The following is a 12,363-nucleotide window of genomic DNA, read 5'->3' as shown; positions in this document are numbered from 1 at the left end:
AATTTTCATTTAATTCCCCTGATACACAGTTCTTGGGTGACAGTTAACTGACTTACTTAGCAACTATTATCTTGTTTTAATTAAAGAAGCTTGCATTCTAGTTATATGTGAATATTTCACAAGCATCCACATGGAGAGTTAAACTGTTAAAATGTTTTGGGCATGTTCTGAGACTCTGCTGATTTATACATCTGCAAATCTTGCAGTGTTTGAAAAATATCTTGGCATACAGTACTGTTTATTGTTTATTTTAAAGGTTCAGGAGTGCATTCCTGAGCACTTACCATTGCAGTCCTTGCTATCTTTATATACATTACCATTATTAATCTGAGTTTTGGCAGCTATTTCTATTTTAAATTAATGTAATTTATATGTTAAGTTCATGCCTTGATTTTATGTACATAAAATCATACAATTCTTGGATATAGGGGACACTTTTTTACTAGGTCTGTAATATTTCTTGAGGAAACTTCTCAGTAAAATCATATACATAAAGAGTTTTTGCCACAGTTACCCTACACAGTAGCACAAGGAGTGCACAACATGTGACCAGTGGGTCAATGGTGGGACGCCAAAGCTTGAGTGCACTCAATCTGTCATCAAGTTGATAATTTTTGTTCAAAGCTACTACATTACCAATGCTAATATTATAAAAAGGATATATTGCTACTCACCATACTGCAGTCTTTTCGTTGTGCCTATCTGTGAGTTGACATTTTATCTAAATGGTTATTATCAATCTATCCTTTTACAATGTTGTTATTCCATCCTGAACGTCCCATTGCTTTGTATTACTAATTTTATATTACATATAAATGTCGGCAACACGTGTATTTTGTATTAGTGACGCAACTTTCACCGAGCCCCACCTTTCGGTGGAACAGAAATTAGTGACATTGTCAAGGATTTTGCCAATACGCCAGTTCAAGAAGTAGATTTTACATAAATAATATTGTTATTTTTAACACTGAATGGCCGACTAGATGTACTGTATGTGTGGTAGTAAATGAAGATTCTATTATGTGTATTTTTGTGTAAATCCTAAAACAAAATTAATTCTCCTATAAATTTTTGAATACTAGTGCTTCATTATCTACTTGACCTATCTTTACCAGCATCTGGGGGGTGCCAATATAGTGCTCACATCCCAGATAACTTACGGTCTAGGTTTCAGCTAATATATTCATTTTGCAGTGCTCACAGATTCACGAGTCAATACCAACCAACAGCTTTAATAGTTGTTCTCGATATCTTATTGCAAAGACACCCCACATTAACCTTGTGAAATTTTATAGGATGGGTAAAGAAAAAAGTAAGAGTCATTTCTGAACTAATAGTATATTCTGTATAAATAAAGAACAAATCTCATACAATATAGCTGCATCAAATGAAGTATAAAATATGTTATTTCAGTTTTTAATTTTTTATACATATATATTTATATAGATAGACAGATAGATAGATAGATAGATAGGTATACATATATGTATATTTTTATGTACATTTACTAGCTCTCTTTAATGGCAGATTTTAGATTTAATTGACTAAAATGATACGACTCAGTGCAGAACAGAATACAGGTATACTTGTCATTACCATTCATGAAAGGATAATATCTCTCACTCTCACTCCACACACACACACACACACACACACACACACACACACACACACACACACACAGTCTATCTGAAGTTATGGACAAGATTGAAGTATTTAACAGTTTTTGAAACAAACTATGAAAAATTCAGAAAATAGTCAGGAATTGAGGTATTTAAAGATTAGGTGATAAACAGTGCCAACAATTACTATTGTAAGTATTTATATGCACTGCTGTAACAAGGTAAATGCCTAAAACTACACAATACTTAATACAATGTCTAGCCAATAGTACAAATACTGGCACAAACAATGTCCTTTTAATTTTTTAAAAAATAACAATAGCATTTTTGAAACAAATGAGATCTTTTACACAGAAGTGCAGAAAATACGACATTAGCTCTGCAGTTTGCTTAATGTAAGTAAGTATACACATTTCCTTTAGCCAGTTACCTTGTTTTAAAGAAGTACTGAGCCTGCCTTGAATATTTAGGAGCCTTAACTATTCACAAATTATATTTTTTATCCAAAAAAATAATGTCATACCTTCAAAGCAGTAAGTACTGTGGCACAATACACAGAAAATCAAAATTTTACCATTTAATTACACTACATTCCACTTACTCTAAATTTGTATTTAAAATTTACTGCCTAGGTGAGAATTTAGGATTCGTTGGGCCATGTGTAAATGAACGTAGTTCATATGACATTTCAAGACCATGAGCTGTAGCTGTATCCATGTCTGCCTTGCGGAAAATTATCATACGAATATCAGTATGTAAGTAGATTCTACCCGATTTTGAACTGGAGAAACTGAAACATGAATAAGATTCACTATAATAGTTGCTTTTAATAATTAATATTCAAGTCTACATGGAAAAATATACATAAAACACAGAAGGCACAAAATATTGCAGGGCTAATAAAACCACTGTTAACATATCATATGTTCCTCTTTCAGGAAACAGAAAAATTAATTATGGAGATGATGTATCTGAGTAACAGAATGAAACAACAAGTTTACTGTTATCTGCAACTGTGTGTTTATATTCAGTAACATAACAGTACATCTACATCTATGCGATTACTCTGCTATTCACAATAAAGAGAACCTGGCAGAGGATTCAATCAACAACCTTGAAGCTGTCTGTACCGTTCCACTCTCTAACGGCGTGTGGGAAAAACGAGCACTCAAAGTTTTCTGTGCTATCCCTGTTCTTTCTTATTTTATCATGATGATCATTTCTCCCTATGTAGGTGGGTGGGTGGGTGCCAAAATAATATTTTCACAATTGGAGTAGAAAACTGGTGATTGAAATTTCATGAGAAGATCCTGTCGCAATGAAAAATGCCTTTGTTTTAATGATTGCCACTCCAATTCATGTATCATGTCTGTGGCACTATCTCCCCAATTCCATGATAATACTAAACAAGCTGCCCTTCTTTGAACTTTTTTGATGTCAACCATCAGTCCCACCTGATGCGGATCCCACACCGCACAGCAATACTCCAGAATTGATCAGACAAGCATGGTGCAAGCAGTCTCTTTAATAGACCTTTTGCACCTTTTAAGTGTTCTGCCAATGAATCGCAGTCTTTGGTTTGCTCTACCCACAACATTATCCATGTGACTGTTCCAATTTAGGTTATTTGCAACTGTGATCCCTAAGTATTTAGTTGAATTTACAGCCTTCAGGTTTGTGCGACTTATTGCGTAATCAAAATTTAGCAGATTTCTTTTAGTACCCAAGTGAACAACTTCCCACTTTTCTTTATTCAGAGTCAATTGCCACTTTTCACACCACACAGATATCGTATCTAATTCATTTTGGTCATCTGATGACTTTACAAGATGGTAAATAACAGCATCATCTGCAATCAATCTAATAGATCTACTCAGATTGTCTTCTATGTCATTGATATAGATCAGGAACAATAGAGGGCCTCTAATATTTCCTTGGGGAATGCCAGATATTACTTCTGTTTTACTCAATGACGTTAACGTCAATCACTACGAACTGTGACCTTTCTGACAGGAAATCAAGAATCCAGTTGGACAACTGAGGCAATATTCCATAGGAATGCAGTTTGGTTAGAAGACACTTGTGAGGAACAGTGTTGAAAGCCTTCTGGAAATCTAAAAATATGGAATCAATTTGACATCACCTGTCAATAGCACTCATTACGACATGAGTATAAAGAGCTAGTTGTGTTCCGCAAGACCAATATTTTCTGAATCCATGCTGACTATGTGTCAGTAAACTGTTTTCTTCGAGGTACTTCATAATGTTCGAACACAGTGTATCATCCAAAACCCTACTGCAAATTGATGTTAGTGATATGGGCCTGTAATTCAGTGGAGTACTCCATTTTCCTTTCTGGGTATTGGTGCGTCTTGAGCAATTTTCCAGTCTTTAGGTGCAGATCTTTCTGTGAGCAGGTGGTTGTATATAATTGCTAAATACGGAGCTAATTTATCAGCATATTCTGAAAGGAACCTGACTGGTATACAATCTGGATTGGAGGTTTGCCTTTATTAAGTGATTTAAGCTGCTTTGCTACACCGAGGATATCTACTACTTTGTTTCTCATCTTGGCAGTTATTCTTCATTGGAATTCTGGAATGTTTACTTTGTCTTCTTTGGTGAAGGAGTTTCGGAAAACTGTGTTTAATAACTCTGCTTTAGTGGCACTGTCATCAGTGACTTCACCGTTGTTATCACGCAGTGAAGGTATTGATTGTGTATTGCCATTAGTGTGCTTTATGTATGACCAGAATCTCTTTGGGTTTTCTGCCAGATTCCGAGACAGAATTTTGTTGTGGAAATTATTATAAGCATCTCACATGGAAGTATGCACCATCTTTCGAACTTCTGCAAGACTTTGCCAATCTTGAGGATTTTGCATTCATTTAAATTTGGCATGTTCTTTTCGTTGCTTCTGCAACAGCGATCAGACCCGTTTTGTGTACCATGGGGCATTAGTACCATCACTTATTAATTTATGTGGTATATCTCTCTCAACTGCCGTCAATACTATCTCTTTGAAATCATTCCACAACTTTTCTACACATACATGATCAGAACAGGAGGAGTGGAGAGTGTCTCTTAAAAAGGCTTTAAGAGCATTCCTGTCTCATTCAATATCATTAACTGTCATCGTAAAGCCTAACCTAATACACTACTTGCCATTAAAATTGCTACACCATGAAGATGATGTGCTATAGACGCAAAATTTAACTGACAGGCAGAAGATGCTGTGACATGCAAATGATTAGCTTTTATAGAGCATTCACACAAGGTTGGCACCGGTGGCGCACCTACAACATGCTGACATGAGGAAAGTTTCCAACCGATTTCTCATACACAAACAGCAGTTGATCGGCGTTGCCTGGTGAAACACTGTTGTGATGCCTCGTGTGAGGAGGAGAAATGCGTACCATCGCATTTCCGACTTTGATAAAGGTCGGATTGTAGCCTATTGCGATTGCGGTTTATCGTATCATGACGTTGCTGCTCGCACTGGTCGAGATCCAATGACTGTTAGCAGAATATGGAATCGGTGGGTTCATGAGGGTAATACGGAATGCCGTGCTGGATCCCAACGGCCTCTTATCACTAGTAGTCGAGATGACAGGCATCTTATCCGCATGGCTGTAACGGATTGTGCAGCTACGTCTCGATCCCTGAGTTAACAGATGGGGACGTTTGCAAGGCAACAACCATCTGCACGAACAGTTCCACAATGTTTGCCACAGCATGGACTATCAGCTCGGAGACCATGGCTGCAGTTACCCTTGATGCTGCAGCACAGACAGGAGCGCCTGCGATGGTGTACTCAACGACGAACTTGGGTGCACGAATGGCAAAAAGTCATTTTTTTGGATGAATCCAGGTTCTGTTTACAGCATCATGATGGTCGCATCCTTGCTTGGCGACATCGAGATGAACGCATATTGGAAGCGTGTATTTGTCATACTGGCGTATCACCCGGAGTGATGGTATGGGGTGCCATTGGTTTCACGTCTCTGTCACCTCTTGTTCGCATTGACGGCACTTTGAACAGTGGATGTTAAATTTCAGATGTGTTACGACCCGTGGCTCTACCCTTCATTCGATCCATGTGAAACCCTACATTTCAGCAGGATAATGCACGATCGCACGTTGCAGGTCCTGTACGGGCCTTTCTGGCTACAGAAAATGTTCGACTGCTGTCCTGGCCAGCACATTCTCCAGATCTCTCACCAATTGAAAACGTCTGGTCAATGGAGGCCGAGCAAGTGGCTCGTCACAATATGCCAGTCACTACTCTTTATGAACTGTGGTATCGTGTTGAAGTTGCATGGGCAGCTGTACCTGTACACACCATCCAAGCTCTGTTTGAATCATTGGCCAGGCATATCATATCAATGCCCTTATTATGGCCAGAGGTGGTTGTTCTGGGTACTGATTTCTCAGGATCTATGCACCCAAATTGCGTGAAAATGTAATCACATGTCAGTTCTAGTATAATATATTTGTCCAATGAATACCCGTTTACCATCTGCATTTCTTCTTGGTGTAGCAATTTTAACGGCCAGTAGTGTATGCCCTGATTTAAAGAACCTGAGTAAAGGGAGAAGAGAAGGTGACCTAATGAGCCAACGATACAACAGAAACCCACAAGATGCATAAGGGAAAGGTAACTTGAAAAAAAAATTTTTCTTTGGTATTTCTATCTCAATACGAAGTGTCAATAATGAGCACACCACTGCCTTTCTATCTTATTTTAACTCAACCTGTCTTCCATTATTTACTCATTAAAAAAAAAAAAAAAACTGCATTTTATTTTTATTTTTTACCGAACATCATGTTAATCATTGACTGTAGAAATTTCTGCAGTCAACAACAAATATGTTGTCTTTTAAAAAATTCTACTGACTGGACCACAACCTTGAGAAGTTAATTACTCTCATCAGTCAATTCTTTAATATATTAAAAGTTTATTTATAGATGTTTCCATTCAACATACGGATATAAAATCTTGGATAACTAGTGTGGATGCTTTTCCATTAATTTTCTCAATATCTGTTAACTACTGAAGTAAGGTCTAAACATTCAAATGTGAAAAATTTCCTGTTTAAGGCTATAGCACTATCTATTAATAATTTGAGGTTTCCATTCAGAGAGTTAACTCAGGATCTGGAAAGTATTATCTACCATCCACCCACCAAAACAGCTGAAACAGCCATCATGTAAGATTACAGTTTACACATCCTTTATATCCATGTATGTTACCTTTATATCCATATATGTTAGTTAAGATGGCGACGAGTATAGCTGTGGTAGTAAATCACTCCATAAATTGTGAGTATTTAGCATCTATAAGGTACATATTACGTGACAAAATTGTGTAAAGCGGGATTAGACATGCTCGGTGATGCATAAATGGTATCACTCGCATTGCTTCGTGAAAATAAATCAAGAAAACCTTTGGTGTGCTTGTGGAACAAAGTTTAACGGATGTTTGGCCGCAACTGAAACGTACCGCGCAAATTGTGAACTTATAGTATTAGAAACACTGCAGAATGAACTGAAAGCAACAAGATAACATGTTCAGTTGTTGTAAAATATTGTTAAAAGCCTATCTGATCCAGCACTTAGAGAACTCTGACAATTTCAGGAGCACACTGAACCAAAGAAGTGTGCAAAACCTAAATCTGCTTCAAACAATTTTAAAGTTCCGTTAAGTAACGGATTTCAGTGTCTCATTACAGATTGTGAAGTTAATAATGACGAGTCCGGCAACTCGCACCAAGATTATTTATCTGAATTGGCGGGAAGTAAACACAAAATGTCAGAAAAATGTAACTGCTGCGACAATGCAAATAAAATGACGAAAATAAACTTTAGTAGGCCTACAGTTTTGGAGTTGCGGGCATTCTTTGCCTCCAGCAAGATCTCTCTGTTGGAAGTGTTGTGAAACCTGGAGCAGGTCTGACAGAAATTTTAAAAGAAACTATAACTGCATGTTGCAAAGTGAATGTATAGTAATAATGGGTGGGGCAAATGATGTGTATAAGAATGAACTAATAGTGGCAAACAGTGTTTCAAGAAATGCGCTATGTACATTAGTGAATCGAAACGTGATCGTTGGAGGCATAACACACAGGTATGATCTTATTGAATCTTCTTGTGTGAACAGAGAGATCCAAAAAGCAAACAGAATGTACAAAAAGATCTGCAAGGCCATGTGTTTTTCCTTAATATTTATGACCTGGAGAGAAAGCACTTTACTACACATGAAATGCATTTAAATAAATGGGGCAAATCGCTACTCAGCCAGAAGATCATGGCATTAGTGGAAAGTGTTTCTCCTAGAAGTAAGAAATGTAATCCAATCCCATTGTCAATGGTGAAGGAGAGCTGCAATGTATCTTGCCTACCAACTACTCCAGCTGCTGCAGTAACACAACTTGAAGAAACATTGATTACAGAAGAACGTGTTGGGAGAGAAGCAGGCATATTAACAGCTACAACAGATGGAACAACACAGCAAGGAACAGAAAAAACAGAAACAGCAAGGGTGGTAGCATACTCAGCTACAAAAACTATTGCTCCATCAAGTGGTACAGGTATCCATTCTGCAGCAATATCTGGACTACTCACAAGGGGAACCCAGTCATTGAGATCAAGACATTAACATGAAGAAGGGAAGAGAGTTCAACAAACAGTAGCAGTGTCAAGTGTTGTGGGTAAGTGAAAAACAGTTTCTCCTCTCCCTGTAAACAATTTTATAGTCAAATGCAGCAAGGAGAAGAAGCCCATAAGGTAAATAGTGCATGAGAGTTAATAGCCCCTCACCATAATGATACATCTGTGAGGAAAGACAGGTTTTATCTTAAAATATGCTATCTTAACATTCAAGAAGTGAGGGATAAGGAACTTGTTGTCAATAATCTTGGAATAGAAAAAGGGTTTGATATTTTGTGTTTGAGTGAACACTGGGCTACTGAGAGTGACCTAACATTTGTTAAATTTGATAGTTATAATACAGCCAATAGCTACTGCAGAAAATTGCATTTAAGGGGTGGTGTAGCAATCTATGTTAACAAGTCACTTAGATGTTCAGTCAGTACATTGGATCTAGATTTTCTGTGTGATGAACTGAACTTTGAAGCTGCTGGTATAGTTTTAGAAAGTTTTAAGTTATTGGTAATATCCCTGTACAGATCACCTAAGGGAATCATCAGTGTATTTCTAGATAAACTGGACCAGCTCTTACGTGTACTTGGTGAAACTAGATGGATAAATTATGATATTGTAATCGGTGGTGATCTGAATTCAGATTTTGATGTAACAACACACAAACGTAGTGTCACTGAACTTCAAAATCTACTAAGACAATCCAACTTACACTGTGTCAATAATAGGCCCACAAGAGAACAAGCATGTCTTGACAATATTTTTGTGAATTTTAAAACAACAGACGAATCATGTGTTGTGTCAGAGTTTGCATTTTCTGATCATAGTTCTGTAAGCTTAAATTATACATGTAGGTTCCTTCCTGATAGACTAGCATAACTAAGCCTGTCCCAAAAATTTTTATCACCAGACCTGTCTCAGATGAAAAAATTCATAGATTTTTTAATTCCCTTGCTGACAAAGACTGGTTTGGCCAGTGTTATGGAGACACACCCTATACTTTAAGTAATGATTTGCCAGCAATATATACTATTTGATAGGTTTTTTTAAAGTATTTTTGGCACACTTTAATGACTGAATTCCAACAAAGAAATTCAAAGTAGGCCTAACTGATCGAGTCCTGAAAACTAAAGTTCCAAAAAGACAAAATACATGGTATACAGAACAGCTGACCACTCTGAAAAACCAAATAATGTTGCACAATGTTTATTGTAGACTGAAGACTAATCAAGCTAAACTAGCCTATGTTACATGTAGGAATGAATATAAAAAAGTGATCATAGAAGCCAAAAACGCACACAGTCTCAGAAGTATTGATAAATCCACTAACAAGTGCAAAGCTGCTTGGAAGCTAATAAATAGTGTCGCTAAAGATGAAAGAAATGTTACAATTAATATCTCTGCCCAAAAATTCAATGATTATTTTGTTAAATCAGTTGAAGAAGTAGGAATTAGTATTGCTAAACCTGAAATCAGCTCATCACAGTTACCGTAAAAAAATAGTTGTAGATCAACAAATACAAGTATCTTCATTTTCTGAGGTCTCACCAGATTTTGTATTAAGAATCGCGAAACGGTTAAAAATCATCAGACAGTGTAGACATATATGACTTATCCTGTAACATACTGAAGAAAGTCGTAGGCAGTATAGTGTACCCCTTTACATAATGTATAAGCAAATGTCTAGCTGAAGGATATTTTCCTGATGAGCTTAAACTGTCTAGGGTAGTTCCAGTTTATAAAAAGGGGATAAAGACTCTGCCTCAAGTTACCGGCCAATTTCCATAGTCCCATCTTTTTCTAAAGTTCTGGAATGCACAATTTACAAACAATTATCTGATTACTTTGATAATATAGGAATTATTAGTGGATCTCAATATGGTTTTAGGAAAAACATGTCAACAATTGATGCGATAGATACTGTTGTAAAATACATCCATCAAGTATTTGAGGATAGACTTTGCTCAAGTCACTTTTTGTGACCTAAGCAAAGCCTTTTACTGTGTAGAACATACACTACTACTTGAAAAATTGGACTTCTATGGTGTTAGAGGTAATAGCCTTAAACTATTAAGATCATTTTTACAGAACCGTAAGCAAGCTGTCTGTGTTGGCAAAGAACTATCCAGTGTAGAACTAGTTAAGGTAGGTGTCCCACAGGGATCTGTACTGGGCCCTTTCCTGTTCCTAATAATGATTAACAACCTGCCATCATGTATTAAATCAAAAGCTGTACTATATGCAGATGATACAACTTTTCTGAACAGCAGTAATGACCTCAATAGCCTTAAAACTTGTGTTACAAAGACAATTGCTCAAGCATCATACGAGTTTAAAGCAAATGGATTTTTTCTTAATGAAAATAAAACTCAGCAGATAGTATCTAGTCTAAAAGTCAAGCTACTACCTGATGATCCTAGTTATGTTAAGTTTATAGGGGTATATTTGGATGACAAATTATCTTGGTGTCTACATGTCAAGTATCTTGGTGGTAATTGTCTAGGGTAATCTATCTGTTAAGGTGACTAATGGATTTTGTATCTAAAAATTATGTTAGAATATCCTCTCTCTCATTCCTCCAAAGCATAATAACCTATGGTATCATTTTATGGGGAAACTCCAGTTGTGTGCGTGACATCCTTCTGCTGCAGAAGAAAGATATTAGGGTAATTACAGGCTCATCATCATATAAGGCACACTGTGAACCATTGTTTTCTGAGCAAAAAATTATGACAGTAGTAAACACACACACACACACACACACACACACACACACACACACACACACACACACACACTCTATGTTTTAATCTACACGGAAAAGAAGCTACCCGAAGCTAAACGCAGAGAAAATATACATTGCTACAACACTAGGACAAATAGATGTATTTATACTCCATTCCACAGACACTCAAAATCACTGAACAGTTATGAACTAATGGGGCACAAATTATTTAATAAACTTCCACTAGCTGTTCAAGATTTACCAGAGCAACCATTCAAACAAGCAATGTGTGACTGGTTAGTTGCCCACCCACTCTACGACGAAGGATTTTATCAATTGTAAAATTATACTGTAATAACAAACTGATTACTCTTTTGCAACAGGAATTATGTAGTAATATAAGTATAACTTTGTAGGATTTCACCAATCGTAATATAACCATGTAATAATAAACCTATTGTTCTTTTGCAACATTAATTATATTGTATTATTTGTATGACCTTGTCAACTGTAATATTATACTGTAATAACAAAGCTATTGCTCTTTTGAAACAGGAATTATATTGTGTTATAAGTATGACTTTGTAGGATTTCATCAATTGTAATATTACACTGTAATGACAAACCTATTGTTCTATTGCAACATGAATTATATTGTATTATATGTATGACTTTGTCTATTGCCTAATGACAATAAAACTATTCTATTCTATTCTATTCTATTCTATTCACTTCACAAATTAGTACTATTTTAGAAGGTTCATTTACAGTTTAAGAGATTCCAAAATATTCCTTGTAATAAAAAATATCTGAGGAAATGAGAAGCAGTTCTATGCATGAACACTGATTGCTCTACTGTGGCGTACCATTATGTAACAGTAACTATACAAGGTTTCTCAGGAGGAATGGTCATAATTCAGGGATATGACTAGAATGATCCTTCGAAGCAAAAATGAACTAGTAAATATGGGCTCAAAAACTCAGCGTACATACTGTGAATTAAATCTTTTCCATTGCAAACTCTTTGCCTTCCATATTGTGAGATGTGGGCCAAAAGAAGAAAAAATGTCCAGTAAACATGAGCTCTAAAATGCATACCTTACAAACTATGTGCACTTTTCATCTTTGCTACTGTAAGACACATCTCATTTACTGGACAAGTGCCCACAGATTTTAAGGTATGGACTTTAGATAATCATTCCTGTCATATCCCTACATATTGTCCATTTCTCCTTGGACACCCTGTCTAATAAAAGAACATCTGTAATAACACTTACTATATGTGAACAAAGCAGTTACTTGATCACCATACAGTAGGAGAGGGATGTAACTTTAAAAAATTAGCAGTGTAATTAG

The 12,363-nt window shown here is 36.3% G+C and overlaps 1 protein-coding gene across 2 annotated transcripts in view; it reads right to left on the bottom strand.

Annotated features, from left to right (window-relative positions):
- Nucleotides 1–1,370: 1,370 nt before the first annotated feature.
- LOC126470183 (protein FAM214A) overlaps nt 1,371–12,363 on the bottom strand; it is a 226,477-nt gene continuing 215,484 nt past the window's right edge. For both annotated transcript variants that reach the window (XM_050097839.1, XM_050097840.1), the window contains exon 16: nt 1,371–2,412. In XM_050097839.1, coding sequence (XP_049953796.1) covers nt 2,244–2,412 — 169 coding nt within the window. In that variant the 3' untranslated portion in view covers nt 1,371–2,243. The remainder of the gene's footprint in view (nt 2,413–12,363) is intronic.

The sequence above is a fragment of the Schistocerca serialis genome, chromosome 3 (genome assembly GCF_023864345.2).
Source record: "Schistocerca serialis cubense isolate TAMUIC-IGC-003099 chromosome 3, iqSchSeri2.2, whole genome shotgun sequence".
Classification (NCBI taxonomy): domain Eukaryota; kingdom Metazoa; phylum Arthropoda; class Insecta; order Orthoptera; family Acrididae; genus Schistocerca; species Schistocerca serialis.
This window is presented reverse-complemented; position numbering and strand designations above follow the sequence as displayed.